Genomic DNA, 21,593 nt, shown 5'->3' on the forward strand with positions numbered 1-21,593 from the left:
ATTGTTTTACAACCACTCTGAAAATCCATTCTCGGAAAGAGTGAAAGTTGGCAGGTATGCTCTATGCTGCCACCGACGACAAACGCAGCTCTCAACGTGTTAATGTTTATCCAAATTGTTCCCCCTTCATTAGTTTTGAAAATGACACGTCTAAATGTACTAAATCAATTTGATTTATGCTTCACAAAAATAATAGTAATCACATTTTTAACCTTTCGCTCACTAAGCACTATGAAATGCTATTAAAATTAAAATGTTTGGAAAAAAATGTATGATTTCAAGGTATAATATTATAATATAATAGCTAATATTATTTAAATAATGTGGTAAGGAAATAGGGAGACAAAATTAATTTAATTTGATAGTGTTAACTTTTAATGTTATTCATACCTGCCAACTCTTCCGGATTTTCCGGAAGATTTTATTTTCATATTTAAAGTGGTAGCAATACTCAGGTTATTCCAATTAACTTTTTGAATTATAATGATAATTATAAATGAGTGTGACCACCACTACATATAAATAATTACAATATATATATCAAAGCATAATAATCATTGCTCAAGCGAATTTCAACGGGATCAAAATATAAATATATTTTTGAGTCAAGATTGTTTTTCATTTATTGTTTTACAACTACTCTGAAAATCCATTCTCGGAAAGAGTGAAAGTTGGCAGGTATGTGATTTCAGAGGTGACGAGTTTATCCAGAGATGCCAGCTTGCTCCGGACAGCAAATGTATATTTTTAAGTGGTAGTTTATTAATCGTGATTCTTCGTTTAATAAATTCAATTTAGTAGATTTTATCCGCCACTATTTCTAACTAATTCACTATTTCTAACCACTATTTCTAACTTATATAATTCACCACTTTACTATAGTAACATCATGATATATCTTTTAAAAAGCAAGCAAAAAAAGTAAAATATTTGCAAAATTTACTCAGCAGTTATTTACCGTTTTTTTTTTAATTATTTTGTCGTGTCCGAAGCAGTTGGCATCTCTGGTTTATCCCTTTTTTTCAAACCCGTATTTCAAGCTATAACTATTTCCTTGAGCCAGTAGTTCCCAATTTGTTTCGGCTATGGAGTTTTTTTCGACTAAATAATCCAGGTTCTTTTGAAGGAACCTCCGGCTTTCATTACAAAAATAGTTAATCAACAACTGTGAATATACTAACAAAAAAAAAGATTACTTATTATTTTGAAATTATTTAATACGTAAAATGAAATATTTAATATTATGAATTTTTTCTTGGTGTATGTATATGCTGAAAATGAATAAAATAAACTGAATTAAACCGTTTACGTAAAAAAAATTGCTAAAAACGATGAAAAAATTATCAGAAAAACGCAATTATTATTACTGAATGCTAGAGCCCCTGAATTAGACAGGCCGACTTATCATTTATTGTTGGAGCAAAGAGCTAACCTAAGCACAGTGAATAAATTTTTTCAAGTGGTAGTTTATTAATTGTAATTCTTGGTTTAATAAGTTCGATTTAGTAGATTTTAATCCACCACTATTTCTAAACAATGCGTAGGCTTATATAATTCACCACTTTATAGTATTTATATCATGCTTCACTTTTTTAAAAGCAAGCAAATATTGTCAACTATTTGCAAAATTTACTTCGTAGTTATATACCGTTTTTTAAATTATTTTGGCGTGTCCGGTGCCGTTGGCATCTCTGTAATAACATAACTAATACAAACATAACGTTAACTTGCGAACTTGTTTGCTCCAATATTGCTTGATAGGTCAGCTCTGATAGTATAGGAGCCTTACTGAGTGCTAAAGGTTAAAACACGTGCCTCAATCTCTGTTGCTGTTGTGTGGGCCATTTAAGGCAAGGGGTGAGATTCTTTTTTCTGCCATTAAACAAAGGGGGTGCGATTGTTCTTGTTTTCCAGTGGAGCCATCTATGGTCAAGAATTCGTTTTCTGCCACACCCGTTTAATAGTCGGACCCATTGATACACACATTCGTCCACAGATCGTAATTTTGATTTGAACTAGAGAACGATCCATCTCCAATTCAGTACCCCCAGAAGTATTGATTTGTCATGGAAACACTTTACGACCCAACTTTGTGACCCAACAGATTTAACGTGCACCAATCACCATTTACTACACGGGGAATCTTCGTCCAGCTGGCTTCGAACCCTACTCACTATTCGAACTAACGTTTTCACAAATGTGAGTCCAGCTCCCAACCAACCAGGCTATCCCGGTCTCAAGCTTAGTTTTCTTAAACGTGCATCTTGAGCTATCAACAAAGTAAAGAATTTACCAGCTGCATCGTCTCTTTCATTATTAATATAAACTTCTTTATTATAAGTAGTGAAAGCCATTAGTGTTTCAGTCCTTAGATAATATAATTTTATTGTTCCACATAGTACACAGTTATATTTATTTTAAATAGTTCTTATTTTAAATCCTAGATTATTAATCAATGATTATACGAATAGTCTGCGAAATTTTAAATTCGAACTTACACTCACCGTATTTTTACGAAACAGCATATTTTCTTGAAACAATAAGCAACTTTTGGGGGGGTGGGGGATATTTTTGCTTTCTGTTCTCCCTACGAAATCTCTCTACAAGTTACTTTGTATTAAATTTAATTTATTTCGATGTCGGACACAGGGCAAGAACTTTAAAAACACACCTATGCAACATTAGGAACTATTTACATTGGGAAGAAACAAAATGTGTTAAAACGAGCTTGATATAACAAATGGACATTTATAACAGAAAAATGGTACATATATCTTTGATTTCGTGTAACACTTATTGTTATATGTGATGTGTAATATTTTTTTTAATCCGATTACTCATTTGTATTAACCCTGTATTAAAAGCCTTCTATTTGTTATGTCATCTACAATATAAGCTTTTTCATTTTAGTTACATACGTTGTTTTTATTTCGCTACAAAGACCGCAACGTCCATAGGAAAAAATCCAAAGCCTGAAAATGAAATTGAATATATATTCATGACTATATCATGGCTCATGGGTGTCTTCATATTCGCTTTTCTAGTTGGGCAGGTACGTCATATTATGTCCGATTTTCGTGACATAAATTTTTTTACTGCTTTTAGACTACTAAGGTATGGCCTACAAATATTGAAATGAGTTTAAATTTTAATTTTTTTATACAAGACTTTGTATTTTCTTCCTATTTATTCGGTATTAAGTAAATACCCGTTCTTCATCAACGCCTCCTACTACTGAAAGCCTCCACACGGTTTTTTACATGTAGTCCGATTAGACTACTATGAAGACAAACCAGTTAACGAAAAAGCCACTTAATAGAAAATTTGGCAAAAATAAAAAAAGTGGTAGCAAATATATATCTGAAAAGTTTTTTAATTTGTGAGTATGATAGGCTTGTTTTACTCATTTGTCAACCGCTACAGATTCAATACTCAAATATATACGATAAATATCTCTCAATTACTTTTAAAATAGAAATTGAGTTCATGCGCACAACTGGTTCATTTTTTAAATAGTCTGCGCAGACTACTTATAAAATACCGTGTGGAGGCTTTCTGATGCAGGAAGTGATGTTTTTCGTATGGGGAAGGATTTTTTTTTCAATAACGACAGGTAATGAATTTTCGTTCTTCATCTCGGAAGATGCCGGAAGTGTTGCTCTTTTAACGCTACCCAGTGGGCACCTGTGAACTTAAGTAACGGAAGTGAGCAGACGGCCTCACACATTGCGGTAGGGAGAGTTCTTACTGTAGACAAACTATACAGCGAGCACCAAACCTCTAAATCTGTAATTTGTCCTAGGGCAAACGAGACTAAATAGCATAGACAACATTGAAGCTAAGCTAAATAAATAAACATAAGCTCAATGTTTCTTAAAGAATAGTGGTTGCTAGAAAAAGATTAAATTTTCATAAGCAATTAGTTTGACATTTCTAGTGACATGAGATATTATCCCAGATTGAACAGTTGATATTGGTTAAATTAAAACCTAAATATTATGTTTACATATATATTTGTGTCAGCTCCGTACATTAAATAATGGAATAAAAAATATGATTTTTTAAATTTTTTTTCTCATTATAAATTATTTTGAAACGTGGTCTAAAAAATATGAGCCATTGCATGCCTATTGGCAATTTGTTTTTCGCTTTGTAGACAATTTTTTTTCCATTGGAAGCAAAATGTATGTTTCAATTTAAGAATCTTGATTCATTATATTTGATTTATAGTAGTGGTTAAGTATAGTAGGGATGTACAGTAATGGTTGAAGTGGTTAAAAAAATATGAACCACTCCATGCTTTAGTAACACACCTTAATTGCCAATTTATTCCACTTTGTGGGCAATTTTTTCTAGTGGTTGCAAAATATATATTTCAACTTATCTCGATTAATTACATTTGATTTATAGTAACTAAGTAAAAAAAACTTATAAATCGGCATTTCCATTGTGAACTTTTTAAAGAGATAAAAAAAATAACCTTAATTCGGGAAGTTTGATTTTTAATTCCCCTACGCTTTATGAAGTCTTTGTAGAAACCTGACATCTCTGTTGTCATTTGCTTACATGATATTTATTTGTGTGATTGTATAAGTACTGTGAATATCTCATCCAAACAAACAGATTCGTGATATAGTGGCAACAGCAACTCAGGGAAGAACGCAGTACAGACAGTTGATGGATCAAACAGTCATGTATATGAGGAACTTGAACCTTCCTGATGAATTGCAGAGGAGAGTAAGAATGTGGCTCAATCATAACTGGGAACAACAAAAGACTTTCGGTAAGCGAATGCCATTTTCTTTTTCAATCCCTTACAGAACGCTTCAAAAACCAAACCTACTCATTATTTTATTTTATAAAACAGAGTTGAACAGCTGACCCAATTCTGAGTTTACGATTATCAATAATCGAGTCTGTAGCTTTGAACCCGGCCCAGAAGATAAGTGAAATTCTGGGCCAAGTATCCACAAAGTAGTCCTTGTGGAAGACTTTTTGATGGAACATACACACATTTGCGTTACATTGACTCGAAAACCAACCACAGTTAACCTGACAACAAAGGGATACGATCCCATGGTTCATTTACCACTGAGGATATTTTACGTCAACACTGTGATCGGTGTGAGCTGGGAGCAAAATTTTTAAATTTTATTACTTACAAAAGGGTTTGAAAAGCCAAAATAGCTCAAGTGATGGAGTGTCCGTTTCTCTATAAAGTGACTCTGAGTCGGGTTCGGGTAGATCCGGGTCGGTTTGTATGTTACTTTCCACCCTTATTGATATCAGTAATGACCTAAGTTATCCTCAATTGTAGAGGGATGAGTTAGACTCCTTTTGCCATCGGACTGACTTCTTAAAGTTATTGAGAATGTCCTTTCTATGCAGCGTCTTCCCTTTTATTTGATTCTATAAAAATCCCTTGAGCTTTGGTTCGAGCCTGGTATAATATCTACCATTTTATACAATGTTTTGCAGAAAGCAGAGCAGTTGGCATTTTTGAACATTAATATTTTCTACCGGAGAAAAGTATCTCAAACTTGAATAGTTTTCATTATCCATCACCTATTTCAACAGAGTGGAAAAAATTGCAAGAATTTTTTTGCTCTTACCGTTCCACTACAATTATTGTAGAACAAGTTTTAGAAAAAAAAACTGGAAATCCTTTTAGAATATTTAGTCATAGTCATAGTAGGCTACGAAAGGTCCTTATTGCCTTTTCATATTAATTTATTAATTCATGTTGTAAGTTCAACAGGACTTGTGAAAAAGAAAAGGCCAAGAAAAGTAAAGCAGTAATAAAAAGGTATTATTATCTTGAAATAGAAATAAATTGTATCAGTTGTCGCGAATGCAACGCTAATAAAATAAGCGGGTTTGAGAAGAAGTGGAATGTCAACTGCAGCATTATAAATTAGAATTATGAGTACCAATAATTGATCATGAGCTGACCTTGCATCAGAGAAGTTCTGGGTTCGAATCCCGGGCAAGACATGGGTGTCCTTTCATTATCTGTACTATCTGTCCTTACTGTGGGAGCAACGTTGGCCCACCTAGTATGGTGCCCCTGAAAGAGTGGCGGCCAAGAAATCTCCCCATTAAATGCCTAAATTAACAAATTGTTAACAGGCAGACATTAGAAATATAAAAAAATAATTGATCATTTTAAAGATAATTTAATTACATTTATTCGATAAAATATCATCACTAATAAAAAAAATGTGCTAGGAATGTGATTTTGCGTCTTCTTTTAGAATTCCAGGCTTAAAAATATCGCTAATACATAGTATAATTTAAGGTAACTGCTGAGCAATTTTGGGCTCTTTTGAAGAATTGTGCATTAAGAGTCATTAATGTTACAGAGAGGGTATTTAATTTAAAATCTTTGTGAATGTCCTTATTTGTGATAAAGTAGGGGAAACCACTCATTTTTCCACTTAATTTATTTACGAATGCATTGAGTGTTTTAGTTTGGATTTAATATCTCACCAGGCAGGTGGTGCATAGGTAATAATTGTCTTAATAATATGTAGAATAAATACAACGTTTATTTTTGTGAGGCTTTTTAAACTATGGAACAAATATGCATTTTAATTTATTATAAATGCCAGTGACTTTAGCAATTAAAAACATTCTGTAAAAGTACTAGAAGGGCGTTTACGCTTCGGCCTGTCATATATTTCATACTATAGGTTACCATTTTAGCTTTAAAAGATCGTAATGACCTTATTTCAGAACAAAAATTAGATATTTAAGTTGATAATAAAATATAACTCTTCCAAAGGTCCTAAAAAATTTTTAAGTGTTAACAAAATTTAAAAAATATAATATATTTCTTAATTTTTAAAGGCGATCATTAGATTCTCTTTAACACCAACAAAGATTTGGAAACTTTTTACATGCATAGATGTCCGATACATTCTAGATGAAAATTACGTGAATTGTAGAGAGCAGTCGTGGCCGAGTGGTTAAGGCGATGGACTCGAAATCCATTGGGGTTTCCCCGCACAGGTTCGAATCCTGTCGGCTGCGGTTATGTTTTAATATTGATACTGATTTTGTGGATCTGTCATTTGAAATTTAGATCTCATAAACACATTTTTTCTAACGTAAAAAATCCTCAGAAGTAAGCTGATTATGAGCCGTCAGACTAACCGTGGGAAGTTTTCGTGCTTTTCTTCTCCAAATAACGTAATTGCGGTTAGTCCCATCAAAAAATCCTCCACGAAGGCAAACTTTCTCTCCCAATTCTTGATCCTGGAGTTCCCCTGTCTTCTGGATTGACTTCAAAATTACAAGGCTGTGGGGATGCGCATTGGTAGTCGTAAACTCAATTAAGTCGGCTGTTCAACGGTTGTAAAATAAAATAAACTGAAGTGCTTGTGAAATTAGGGAAAATTCAAATTGTCTTATTGTGTCATATTTTGTGAGTTTGAAATTTAATTAATTTTTTGTTTGATAGTTTTTAAGTAAATTAGCTACCATTTTTTAATAGGACACTTCGACAACTATAGATACGAATGTCTTAGCTTTTCCAAATAGACTCTGAGAATCAATTAACTATGTTATATACTTTATCGTTCTAAAAGAGTAACGTATTCTTAAATGGAAAAAATTCACATCTTATAAATTAATCTTATATGAAACTAAATTTTGGGATGAAAAACAATTAATTATTTAATTTTTTTTTCCCAGATGTAAGCAAGATTTTAGATACTCTTCCGAGAAAAATGAAGACGGATATAGCTATCAATGTGCATTATAAAACGTTAGTTAAAGTTCAACTTTTCAAGGTAAACCCTTTTGTTTCAACGATTTTATTTATTTTAATTATTTGCTTAAACAATCAAAGGTTTAGTTCGTTTAATGTGAAATAATGACAAGACAGAGATTTTACGCCCCTTGAAAAATTTGAAAAATGGTATAGCAAAACCTATTAAGTTGAAAACAATATCAGATTAAGAACAATTCAGAGTAATAGAATATTATTTTAGAAAATTACGTTTTTCAAGTGAATAAGTCAAAATACTTTTATTTTAGTATACATTAAACGTAGAGACCATTGTACAGAATTTTATGAAATTAAGTTTATATCGAAAAGTGATACAAATTTCAGTTGGTGATAAATTGTATAGTATCACATTAAAAATTATGATAAAATTTTTCATTACTTGTAACCACTTAAAGGAAAGTTATAACTAGATTCATCAAACACAAAGCTTCAGATAAAATTAAAACGATGTAATTAATCAAAAAGAGGATATAATTTCGATTGACGATAAGTTTTATTTGGTGAAAAAAAGAGCCGAACATTCCAGCAACATGTATTGTCCTTCAACACAAAGCTCCAGTTCAAATTTGAACACTCCAACTAAGAGACAAGAATTTAAAATTTTGATGTATGATCAATTCTCGATAATGAAATCTTTTACATCTCCCAGAAAACAATTGCATTAATTGTCATCCAGTATAAAACTCCAGTTCAATTTTGAACACTCCAACTAGTAAAAAAAAATGTTTAAAATTTTGATTGAAGATCAATTCTCATTAACGGGAATGAGTTCTTTTAAATTTCTTAGAAAACGATTATATTGATTACCATGCAGATCAGAGCTCTAATTAAAATTGGAACACACATCGCTTGGAAATACTTCACACTTTTGATTGGCGTTAACAAATTCTGTGATGGTTTCATGATATGGATATTAATTCTGCTTCTGGTAACAGTTGAAATAATGGTAATGATTGATTCAGAAAATTATTGAATCTACCATTGTTATCAGCTGCTGTAGAAAAAACATAATGAGAACATGATAGGTTAAACAACACAACAAAAAAAAACTGTAATATTTTCTTTTTAGGATTGTGATAAAGCCCTCCTCAGAGATTTAGTGCTGCAACTTAAACCTGTACTGTTTCTGCCTGGTGATTATATATGCAAGAAGGTAGGTCGTATTTCTTCAAACGTTTTTGTGCTGGTTTGTATTTAAATTCTGAGATGTATCGAAATATGCACGAAGTAAAATTAACATTAAGGTGTCCAAACATTCGACCGCACATCTAACCAAACTATTTTCAAGATTGCGGCTACCCTCATATTTTGAAGGTCTGGAATCCGTTGAAGCAAAGATATGTTTGTTCACAGAAAGTATATTTTTGTGTCTAATTTCGAATCTTAAAATATCGTCCGCACCAATTAATTAACATATTTAAGGTTAAATGTTTCATCATGTCATTCATTTTCTTTCATTCCTGTCACCATATTCTCTTAACCATTCTTTTGTCACCACATGGTAACAAACTTCGACGAAGAAAGAAATACCAAAACGCAGACACCTCGGATAATACTTTAACCATCACCTTATTATCTAAAAAACAACTGATTTGTTTTTTCAAATGCTCAACAAATTTCCCAGTATCACAGTGTCTGTTATTTGACGAAATACGACGCTTTTCCAATGTTCATTAACTGAAGCTTGGACACATTTTATTTATTTCATTTTTTTGCAGGGTGAAGTTGGAAAGGAAATGTATATTGTAAATAAAGGAATGGTAGAAGTCCTAGGGGGTGACAAGGGAGAATTGGTGCTAGCAACGTTGACAAAAGGAAGTGTTTTCGGTGAAATAAGGTAACCTTTTTATCTTCAAAGTTTCAACAGTCTTAAAATATAATTCGAAATTTTTTTTTAAAAAAATACATCAGAACTTGCATACAACGAGAACGTAGAGATCGATCAATTCGAAACCGAGTCAGTCAACTTTATTAAAAATAAAAATCTATAATATACAAAAATTAGTTAGAAAATGTTTAAGAAAAACTTGTTTTTTAATATCATTTCAATTAAACTATTAAGAATAATTTCTTTTCGTAAATGAAAATAGGCAGTTGATCATGCGTAGCACGAAATGCTAACATTTATTTACAGCAGAAAAGTTCAGCCTACTCTTGGTCACGTTACATGAATAGGGATGGTGTAATTCCCCTCCCCCTCATTATTATTTTTAAATGCCCGTTTTGCGAACATTTTATCATGCAGACTTATGCACACTAGAGCAATAAAAAGTATAAAATCAATTCAATGATTAGCTATAGTCATTTATTAGTAACAGTCATCATTCGAATGCAATGATGACAATTATTGCTTTCGTAATGATGACCATGTATTCGTGATGATGATTACAGATATATTGATTCTATCAATATATCTATAATAAAGATATAATCTCTTCATCAGCTCACACGATTATATCAGCAAAAAGGAGTGCTTTCTAGTATTCTATCAGCTTAGCCAAAGCCAAATATATCAATGCAATAGTGTGAGCACAGCGATATCTTCGGACAGTTACAGCAATTATAATTCATAGTTTAATACAAACCGTAGCAGCGTGATAGTTTGCTGGCTGAAAACCTTTGGGAAGGAATAAAATTTCAACGGAGAACCTAAGACTTTTATTATTCTTTTTGACAGCGTCAAAAAATAATCTAAAAAATTACTCTAAAAAATTAGTATTACTATTCTAAAAAATTACTCGTTGAATTTGAGATAGGCTCATAACAGCGTGATTTTAAATAGACTTTTTAGCGTTAAACCAGCCATTTATGAAAAAACTCCATCGTTAAATCCAGGATCTCATTAAATGAGGTCTCGTAATAAACGAATTCGATTGTTATCATCATATTGCTAACTATAAATTATGGGGATATTAAAACTTGAAATTTTTATTATTCTAGTTTACTTGGAATTCCAGGTTGTAACAGGAGAACTGCTGATGTTAGAAGCAAAGGATTTTCCAATCTTTTTGTGCTTGGTAAAGACGACTTATGGGAGGCTCTGAAAAACTACCCGGAAGCTCAAAAGGTTCTGAGAAAGAAAGCAAAGTACGTGAATACTAATATTTTGAATACCAGTAATGTANCACTTTAAAATATATGTTTGCTGTCCGGAGCAAGTTGGCATCTCTGTTATATACATAAATTAAACAAATTTTTAGACATATATTTGCTACCACTTTCTAATTTTTAATCGATATCATATTAAACGGTTCTTTAACTAATTGGTTTACCTTCATAATGGTCTGATCGGACTACCTACAAAAAACCGTGTGGAGGCTTTCAGTTATAAGAGGCGTTGGTTGGGCGCATGAATCTAAATTCTTTTTTAAAAGTAAATGAGAGAAATTTATTATATATTTCTGAGAATTGAATCTGTAGTGGTTGACAAGTAAATAAGATAAACCAATCATATTCAAAAATTAAACAAGTTTTTAGACATTTATTTGCTACCACTATCTGATTTTTACTATATTTTGTATTAAATACTTCTTTCATAAACTTGTTTACTTTCATAGTGGTCTGATCGGACAACATTTAAAAAACAGTGTGGAGGCTTTCAGGTGTAGTGTTAGATTTTTTTTTTTTAACAGTGACCTAAGTAGACTCAAACGACTAAATATTGAACACATCTAGGCTGAATAGTGACTAAAAAATATAGGCTAAATCAGACGACCTCAATATAAGCAAAATCTATAATCAGAATAAATATAAGCTCACAGAATCGGGAGAATCGGACCATTCTATCTACCAGATCAGGCAAATTGCTGGTTGATTACAACCAGATTCACGAATACAGGTTTACCATGGGCGACTAAAAATTCAAAATTTTAGTATAAGAAATTAAAGTTGGAAACTTTTAAAGCCTATTGTTTCAGTTAACTCTTGCACGTCGATGCAAAAAATGCTTACATATGAATGATATAAAATGCATGTCATAGTGGTAGATACGATTGAATAATTAAAGAGATAATAAATAAATCAAAGTAAATTGAGTTTCTACCACTTTTTACATAAATAGTCACCTGTAACATCCCTGCTAATATTGGTCCGATGATGACTCACATTCGATTGCTGCAGGACTACAGAAGGAAACTATCCATGTAGAATAACAAATAACCAAGAAATTTTATGCTCAATGTATGCATTGTAAATTCTCTGTACTTATGTTTTTTTATAACTGTCTAGTATAACAAATTATTAAAAAATATTTATGTGCAATGATGCGTCGTAAATTTCCTGTTCTTTTGTGCGTTTTTAAAATTGTTTAGAATAACCAACTATCAACAAAAATAATTGCGGGCAATGTATGTGCCGAAATTTCCTGTTCTTCTGTTCTTTAATTTAAACTGTCTAGAACTGTTAAAAAAGAATTGTGCGCAATCTATGCTTCTTAAATTTCCTGTTCTTTTGTACTTTTTTAAACTGTCAAGAATAACAAATTATCAACAGAAAAAATTATGCACAATGTATGTATCTTAAATTCACAGTTTTTTTTTCGTCCCTAATTCACTTTTAATTCAATAAACTGTGAAGTTTAAATAAAACGCAAACAAGTTATGCGTAATGCTAAAAACTCTGAAAGGAACATTTTTGAATTCATTTGATTACTGTGATAGCTCATAATCCGTTTTATATTTCTTGAATTGTTTCACTAATTCCTTTTTATTAAAATGTTTTTATTATTTTTTTTTTCCAAATTAAGGAACATTATAAAGGAAAATGAAGCGAGAGTAAAATCTAATAAATCACCTGAGGAAGAACCAGCAATACAAAATGAACAAGTAAAACAAGAAGATGCGCCAACAAGTACTCCTAAATTAGTTCGAACAGTATTACAAGTAAGTTATCAACGATCCCAGATAAATTTCACCTCTATTTATGATCACGTCGATATCAAATTAAAAATGTCAACTGCTTCATTTTTGACACAAGAATTTAATACTTAAATTTAGCCTAATTTTGTTTAAATTTAGCAAACTTTTGATTATTTTAAAAGCCTTTCATCTCCAAATAATTTAAACTGAGTGGCATTTTACGTACACGTTTAAATTATTTATAAATTGTTGAAGAAAAAATCACTTTTACTAAACCAAAGTTAAATATTAACACAGAAGTTTTGCTACCAATAAAAAAAATGTGTTACATAGGCCAGCAAGTTGTAAGCATTAGCTTTAAATAAACATCCATTGTTTTCACATTCATCAACAACAAATAAAAAGTAAAGCATTTAAGCCCAAAGCGAAACTTTAAACATTTCTGGCAGTGGCGTGAGCACCGTGATCATGAAAAAGTTTTCTGCGCATATTCTTTAAAGCGAAAAGGATAATTTAAAATTTTAAATCACATTTAGATTTATAAGAATACGCATATCTTAAGTAGATATATAATAAAACATAAAAAAAGTTAATACTTAAAAAAAAAAGTTTAAAAATAGAGTACATTTTTAGAATTTTTCATAAATGTGAGACGAGGGTTAATTTAAACTCTATTAATGTTTAATTCAGATTCCTTGAAACCCTTATTCAGAAAAACGTAAAAAAAAGTATATGAGTATTTTTTAATCAAGTGATGATTCGTAGTTGTGGTGTAAATTTCTTTCGTTCGACGTCAATATTTTTCTTAGATGGATCTTGTGATCACGAGTTTCAGAGAAAACTATTACCTCGAAAACATATATGGTGTAAGGACCATTTGTAACATACAAATGATAATGCAACATTTAAAAGATTTGTGAAAAGAATTTGTCTTACGAACTATTCATTCTTGCTTTAAAATGTCCCTCAAAATAAATTAAAACATAACAAAACAATTGCGTGATTCTTAGTAAACTTTTAGTTTTACTTAATTCACTATTTTGCATATTTCGCTGATGCTTCCGAAATCAAATTAAATTCTGACCCGAGCAAATCCTTCTTCTACAGGCTTATTTTTACACAATCTGTAGCATTTTGTAACAAATTTTCAACGACTAAAAACGATATATAACAAAGACGAGCGAATAAAAAATAAATATGTCAAAATATAAAACATTTTTAGTACTTCTCATAAATAAAAGAACAAGGGTATTAATTGTTTAATTAAAACTGTAATAATATTGGATCATATTCACTTTTTTTTTATAACTATCGTTGAACAGCCGACCCAATTTTAAATTTACGACTTCCTATGTTCAGATCCGTAGCTTTGTAATTTTGAACATAATCTAGATTCTGGAAGATAAGGCGAACTTCCGGATCACGTATAGGGGGAAATTTGCCTATGTAGAGAACTTTTAGATTGAATTCGTCTGCATTTGCGTTACATGGAAAGGAAAATCACGAAAACCTCCCACAGTTTTGTCTCGCGGCAAGAGGACTCTAACCCATGATCCGTCTATAACTGAGGATATTTTTCGTCAGCACTGTGGTCGAGACAGGTGCGGAATTCATATCGATCAGCCATCGCTGAGATTCGAAACCGGGTCATCACATTAGGAAGCGATCGCTCTATCCCCTGAGCTACCACGGCTACGATCAGAAACGTGATGGAAAAGCGAATCAGAATTTTTCATCAAGCAATTTAATTATTGACTCTGCATTTTTCATGGATCGGTTCATAGATTTCGCTGGATGGATAAAATCGATTCAATGATTCGAATACCAATACCTTCCGACAGTCATTGCAATTACTATCCATAATTTTATGTAAACCATCGCAACGATATAGTTTTGAGGCATCAACAGTTAAGGAAGAATAAAATTTAAATAGACATCTAATTGCTTTTCTTTTCTTTTGTGCCTTCAAGATAAAATTATGATCACGAAAACGTGTGTAGTATAAAGATCATCGTCTCATAGTTGGCCAGACAGCCCAATGTGGGCCAATGCCTTCCTCTAAAGATTTCTCCATAACGACTTCTGATTTATCTTTGATCTTCAATTCTTTTCATTAATTGCAAGAAAATCAGACTCCATCGAGTCAGCCCACATCAACCTCGACCTTCCCCGCTTTCTTGTTCCATTAAGTCCAAATAAAGCAATATCTTTCTTATTGTATTGTCATCACTCATTCGAATTACATGGGATATCCAATTCATTCTATTTGTTTTTGTGTATTTCATAATATCGGGTTGTTTATAAATCTTATACAGTTCAAAGTTAAGTCTCCTTCTCCAGTTATTGTTTTCATTTTTTCCACCAAGTATACTCTGCAAAATCTTTCTCTCAAATATTGCGATACAATTTCCCTTCAGTTTTGTCATTGTCCAAGCTTGGCCTGACAAGAGATTTGTAAATTAAGAACTTGGTACAAAGAACACACCAATTAAATGCATGCATTCATGAAATTTATCAAAATTTGTGAAAATAAATTTCATACAATTTATTCATTCATGCTTAAAATGTCATATAAATGTCCATTAAAAAAAGAGGGGGGAAAAACATTGTGCTTTTTTATTTATCCTATAATTTTTACTTTTTCAGATGCTTCCAAAATCAGCTCACCGAGTTCAGCCGCAAGCAAATCCTTCTGCAACAGGTTTGTTTTTAAACAACACAGATGACACAACCTCGAAGCATTCTACTATTATCAAAACAGCAGAAAATGTGTCGATAGCCACAATAGAAAATAACGAAGTATACAGCAAAGAAAATACCCCAGCAAATAAATCAAAAACGCGTTCAATGAGTGACGGTAATTTATTGAGACAGCCTGCATTCAAGAAAATAACCAAAGAAAAATCTTCAAATCTGTTGTCTTCGCAAAGAGCTTCTTCAGCAAAATCCGAGCCATGCACCTACTTCCATCCAAATTTCGCTGACGATAATTGCAATAGTTCCAGAAACATTTCTAATCCCCTTAGGTATCGAAAGTCGTTATCAAGAGAAAACAGTATCGATTTTTCACATAGACACCAACGTTCTTTTGATCACCTAAATTTGACCTCAGAAGAAAACTTTCAATCATTTGCTTTTCGAAACCAATACGGTGAACGATACTTTAAAGATGATTCATTCGATAACTCCAGCGAAGTGTGCAGCACTAGCACTCAAAAACTGGCGATGGACAACAGTGACGAAGATAACTCCTATCTCTGTTGGACATCTAGTTCATCGTCAATACCATACTTGGGTGAGCTTTTCCAACAAGGCAGTACCGAAACACACATTTCAACAAAAAGAAGTTCCTTGGAAGCATCAACATCTAAAATTCGCAAAGAAAGCATCGTTAATCCAGATTTATTGAACAACACTGCTTCAGATCACAGCAGCTCTTCCTCAATACCGTGTCTCAGCCATTTCTTTCAAAGTGATAACAGCAGTCAATCCAGCAGTAACAAGGATATTCCGCTATCACCTATTATCAGACACGAAACAATAAATACCATCCACAGACCAGGTAGTTCTACCAGCAATAGCAGCTCAGTGGGATACGATAATTTGGGTTATGTACCTGCAAGTATTCTGTCCAGAAGATCGTCTATTTTAAGCGACATATCAGGATGAAGTCACCTTAGACCTTTTCTTATTTAACAGACAGTATTTTCCCTGGGAGGCATTATTAAGCGATGGCTTAGAAAACGCACACTGTTCTCATGTTAATGATGCAACGTTTTTAACACAGTTTGTTGATTTTAGATAGCCTTTTAAATCTTGCAATAAAATAAACACTGAACAAACCATTGTTTCCTAATGTCCTTGATTCATACTTTAAGTGCCTTTAACATTTTAGGCAATAATGGGTCTCACACCTCCAACATGGCCACGTACCTATCGGACATCTAACGGAACATGCGAAAAACAAAATGAGAGAGAGAGTGAGATCTGCAAAATTATAACACACAACACAAAACAAAATCCAGTTACTGGATCCTTACTGAAATAACGCGAACAGAGATTTGAGACAAATACAGGTTGTTCCGTAATGATAATGACCATTATCAAAATTTTTTTCTAGAATCTTAAGTCAATTATGAAGTCAGGAAATACACATTAGGGGTCACAAACTGATGTTTAAGAGCAAGGATATAAAACACTATCGAAATCTAACGAATCACTAAGGAAGGTGAAACTGAAATCATCAAAACCTGTTTGATTGTCGAGGAAACACAGTAGGCTTAAAAGACAATTATTAGAATTACATCCGAGTTTCGTTGGACAATCAAACTGGTTTTTTTAGGTTTCTCATCTCGTCTTTTTCACTGATTTCAATGCCTTTTTGTTTCTTCTTTGCTTAAATATTGATTTGTGACCTCTAATGTGTATACATTTTTATTTAATTTTACAATTTCGAAAAGGATTCTAAGAATATAGATTAATATATTAATGATACCGGTGGTCAGTGTGGAACACCACAAATATTTTTTACCACCTACTTTAACCCTTAATCGTCGAATAATTTTGAAGTAAACAATCATTAAAATGCTTTTTTTTTATTCAAGAACATTATGTAAAGCTAAATGTATACACAATATATGTATTACATTTTAATTTTTTTGTGAATTTTTAGCTAACATGTTTGATGAGTGCTGACTTATAGTATAAAATAAAGTATCTATAAACACATTACAAATAGTCTGGTACTACCAACTGGTGTTAAGATCGAGAAAAATAAATAAATAAAACATGATTCCGAGCATAAGAACTACATAGTTTTAATCTTTTTGGTGCGTTACTTTTGAACACTCTAGCAAGGAAATATCACGGGCACGAGAAATAGAGGGTGAAACTTTACTTCGACGCCTTTCGTTTGATAAGTAAACCCCGCAAGGGTAAAAGTTCCTTGTAGTTCAGAAGCCCCGAATAGATGGCAGCACCACTCATTCGTGAAGTAACTTCTACAATTTCGACATAGATCTGAAGTAGAAGGTATTTTCTCCAGTTCCTTTGTACTCATGGTACTGCTCAGCGGACCGATCACGAGACTTTTCCTCAGATTTTATGAGTACGTATGTCACATGTACTCGAACTGTCTCAGCGGAATAGACGATCGAACCCTGCCTCTCTGCACAGGAGTCTTATTCTCTAACCACTGAGCTACCATTTTAACTGTTTACTAAAACATAAAGGTTTTTAAATAATTATAAATGTAGCTTAGTTTTTTTTGAAGATCCGACAAGAATAAAGATTTTTAAATTTTCGGTTATATAAAGTAGTTGGGAAAATTTTACCTTTTTTCACAAACCTCAAAATAAAATCTCTCAAGCAGTTATGTAATAAAAACTCTCAAGCAGTTCTAACAGTATGACACCATTTCTTAGATTTGATCCCAACCTTTTAAGCTAACAAAACAGTTACAAAGTATTAATAAAGCTTCCTGTTAAACAGGTGAGAATATAATTCTACAGATTTCCAAGTCATAACTTCCCTTTTAACACCACGTTAGTCTATACCCACCGACGACAACGGAATTTTCATAGTCATTGGAGTCTTTCAGAAAAATATTTCTTAATTGGCTAAATGTAAACGATAACATGCTTCCTAAACCGGAAAAAATTTAGAAAACTTCGGGTGCATCCTTCCGTTTAAATTATGCTTACGAGACGATGTGAGAACAGGCTTAATATTCTAGGAAGTTTTATTATTGTGATTTGTGTTTAAATTCACACATGAAATTTTATCATTCATAAGATTTTTCAGTAATTTATAAATTCTAACATGTCGTGTGCCTAAAACAAATTTGACAAAATTAATACAGCATAAATAAAGTATAAGGTTAACCACGTTTTGAGTGTTATCCCTTATTTGGCTATATTTGTGTAAAATAGCACAGTTTGTATTTTTTAAGTAGCATTATAGCAAGTTTACGGAGTCTTCCAAATTCATTTGTTGTATGTTTCGTTGAAAATTAGATTGAAAGAAGGCGTTATAATGAAAACACTACAAGTATAATATTGATAATATCGTAAAAATCAGTAGGAAGTACTCGTAGTAACCCGGAAGTCTTACGACGAATTTTAACCCTTAGCGCCATCTGCACTTAGCATTACACAGTCAGCCATCCATATTAGCAGATGTAATGTAATATATTAATATAACGATATTTAAATAAAAAATTACTCATGTCTACCGCTAGAAATAAGAAACTTAAAGATACATATAAGGTCGAAAAACTCATTAACCATGTTTAAAACTATTTAAAAAGGTTTTAAAACAAATCCTTTTACTTTTAAAAGTTTTTTACTTAAAGAATTTCTTTTTCTTCACTACCACTGAAAAAAAAAATTATATTTCGCTAAAACCTAAAATGTCGGTGGGTATTCTAGCGGTAAAGTGAGGCTGATCATGTGGTGAGCAAAGACGTGTCTATGGATGGTGTTTTCAATGCATATGTAAACAACAGAGATGCCAACTTGCTCCGGACAGCAAATATATATTTTAAAGCGGTAGTTTATCATTTGTGATTCTTGGTTTAATAAATTCAAATTTAGTAGATTTTTATCCACCACTGTTTCTAAATGATTCGAAGGCTTATAGAATTCACCACTTTATAGTACTTCTGTCATGCTATACCTTTTAAAAAGCATGCAAAAATAGTCAAATATTTGCAAAATTTACTTTATAGTTATTTAACGTTTTTTTTTTTTTAATTATTTTGACGTGTCCGGAGCAGTTGGCAACTCAGCAACAACAATCTCGAGCTCTTGACCTGCTCTACTTCCGGTTAAAAAGTATACAGCTGCTTAGTACAGCTTATTCTGCGACGCGATATTTTCGTACAGAAAATTTTATTTTTAATAATCATAAAATATTAATTATTTCTGGTGAGTTTAGTTTAAGGTGAAAATTTTAGCTATTTAGAGATATATTGTTAAAAAGGTGACATGGTTGCTAGATTTAGAAAGAATTAGTTTCTTTGGCAGTCCCCATTTGGCCTCTTTTTACTTGTTTGTTCTTGTTGCAAACCATGCACCATCATATGTGATTGTTAGCATATTGTGCGAGCAGTTAGATTAAGTTCATTTTACAAATTATCATTTAGGTTTAAATTTAGAAGTTAGTAAACTGTTAGCAAGGTAAGAAGTGTTTTATATAATTACAATTCTTTCTTTCAAATGACGATTCTTACGCCTTGAAATGACAAGTCTTCAAAACATAAATAATAAACCAGGAAACAAATACACGTATACAAGAAATACTACTCAAAAGTCTCAAAACAAAAGGATCACCTTGTGAGCGAAATAGCTATCAAACAGTAACCCGAAAGTATGGGCAGTAAAGAGTTTGCAGCGTACCCAAGTGCAGAAAATACCATCCATCAGAACTTACTCCTTAACTTAAGCTAATTAACTGCAGGCAATAATAATTTAAATCATATTTTGGAGCAATCGGATACTTGCAACTTGAGAAGATAAGTGATTATGTCTAACCAGGTGATTTAAATCAGATTTGATTGGATATCTGCAAAGTGTGAACGTCGTCACGCGTGTGTGTCGAACCTGATTGGCTTCTGAATCGAGAGATGCCACTAAGGCTCCTATAGATGCCACGATTTACCTACGATGACGTCACTTGCAGGCATCCAATGGATGGTGTTTTCTACACTAGGGAACGCTGCAAGCTCGGAACTGCCTAAATTTCCGGGTTACTGTTTCAGTTGTATTTTAAAGCCATTTGGCATCATTGCGTTTTGAGATTCTTGCAAACGATGTATTTGATTACTTATTACTTATGTTTACAAAGCTAACAATACTTGTGTTTACAATACTAAAAGTGTTAACACTAACGTAAGATGGTGCAAAGCTTGCAGCAAGAACAAACAGTAATAAACAAATGGAAAGAGGCCAAATCAAGACTGCCAAAAAAGCGAGTTATTCAAAATCTAGCAACCATGTCACCTTTTTTAATAATAAATAACAAAATAACTAAAACAAATTTTCACTCCTAACTCCCCAGAATTACACAATAACATTAATATCTTATGAAATGCGGCAGATTTGAGCTCAGAAATTATCTAATTTATTTCTTTTATTGAAAACAAAATTATCCGTTTGAAAACATCGCCTATCAGAATAACATGTAGTAAGCAGTTGCGAACTTTTTAACCGGAACTAGAGTAGGTGCCGAGCTCGAGATTGTTATTGTTTACATTTCTATTGAAAACACCATCCATTTGAATCTTAAATTGTTACAAGTTTAATTCATAATTAAAATTAACAAGTAAAAGAAATAAAGACTGAGTCCCAAAGAATGGTATATTTATTAATTTTACACTTAATCATTTTTATAAAGAAATAGCATTATAATTAAATTAATATACAACTTACAGGCCTGGTAACCGAAACCCTTCAGCATGGCAGCTTCTGCAGGTTATTCTTCAGCACAGAATTTTAAAAAAAAGGCGAAAAATTAGTATTGCAAGTTAATTCTCTTTGTAAATACTTAATTTTTACCCTTTCTGTTTTCTTTATTGCACTTAGTATAAACAGCTGTCTCTTCTTCTTTTGGGCATCGAATTAAGATCGTATAAAATACAAATTAAGCATAAAGTTTTTGCAAATTCTCATATAAATGTAAAATTTAGCTTAATTTTTATAACAATAATCTCTGTCTGACTATGTTGGAGTCTCAGAAAAAATTTGGGTTTATGAAGACAGACACTATAATTTCTGGTACCAGGCATGCAGACAAAATAACTTCTCAATATTAATTTGAACCTAATATTTCTTTTGCATATCTCAGCTTTGCTACATATTTATGGGAGATATAAGACATAGCAGACAGCAGTTTACTAGTTTTACAATATCAATTTCAAAAATTTTTACTTAAAAAATTATTTTTAA

General features: G+C 32.1%; 1 protein-coding gene and 1 non-coding gene across 4 annotated transcripts in view; both read left to right on the top strand.

Moving 5' to 3' along the window:
• Nucleotides 1–16,490, top strand: part of LOC107447930 (Cyclic nucleotide-gated ion channel subunit B) — a 109,135-nt gene extending 92,645 nt beyond the window's left edge. For all 3 annotated transcript variants that reach the window (XM_071182097.1, XM_071182098.1, XM_043043269.2), the window contains 8 exons: nt 2,911–3,052; nt 4,624–4,783; nt 7,696–7,793; nt 8,862–8,945; nt 9,511–9,629; nt 10,733–10,879; nt 12,537–12,672; nt 15,295–16,490. In XM_071182097.1, the coding sequence (XP_071038198.1) occupies nt 2,911–3,052; nt 4,624–4,783; nt 7,696–7,793; nt 8,862–8,945; nt 9,511–9,629; nt 10,733–10,879; nt 12,537–12,672; nt 15,295–16,317 (1,909 nt within the window). In that variant the 3' untranslated portion in view covers nt 16,318–16,490. The remainder of the gene's footprint in view (nt 1–2,910; nt 3,053–4,623; nt 4,784–7,695; nt 7,794–8,861; nt 8,946–9,510; nt 9,630–10,732; nt 10,880–12,536; nt 12,673–15,294) is intronic.
• On the top strand, nt 6,951–7,032 carry TRNAS-CGA (transfer RNA serine (anticodon CGA)). The gene has a single exon. It is a non-coding gene; the product is annotated as a tRNA-Ser (tRNA).
• Nucleotides 16,491–21,593: the final 5,103 nt, after the last annotated feature.

This window comes from Parasteatoda tepidariorum, chromosome 6 (genome assembly GCF_043381705.1).
Source record: "Parasteatoda tepidariorum isolate YZ-2023 chromosome 6, CAS_Ptep_4.0, whole genome shotgun sequence".
In the NCBI taxonomy this organism is placed as follows: Eukaryota; Metazoa; Arthropoda; class Arachnida; order Araneae; family Theridiidae; genus Parasteatoda; species Parasteatoda tepidariorum.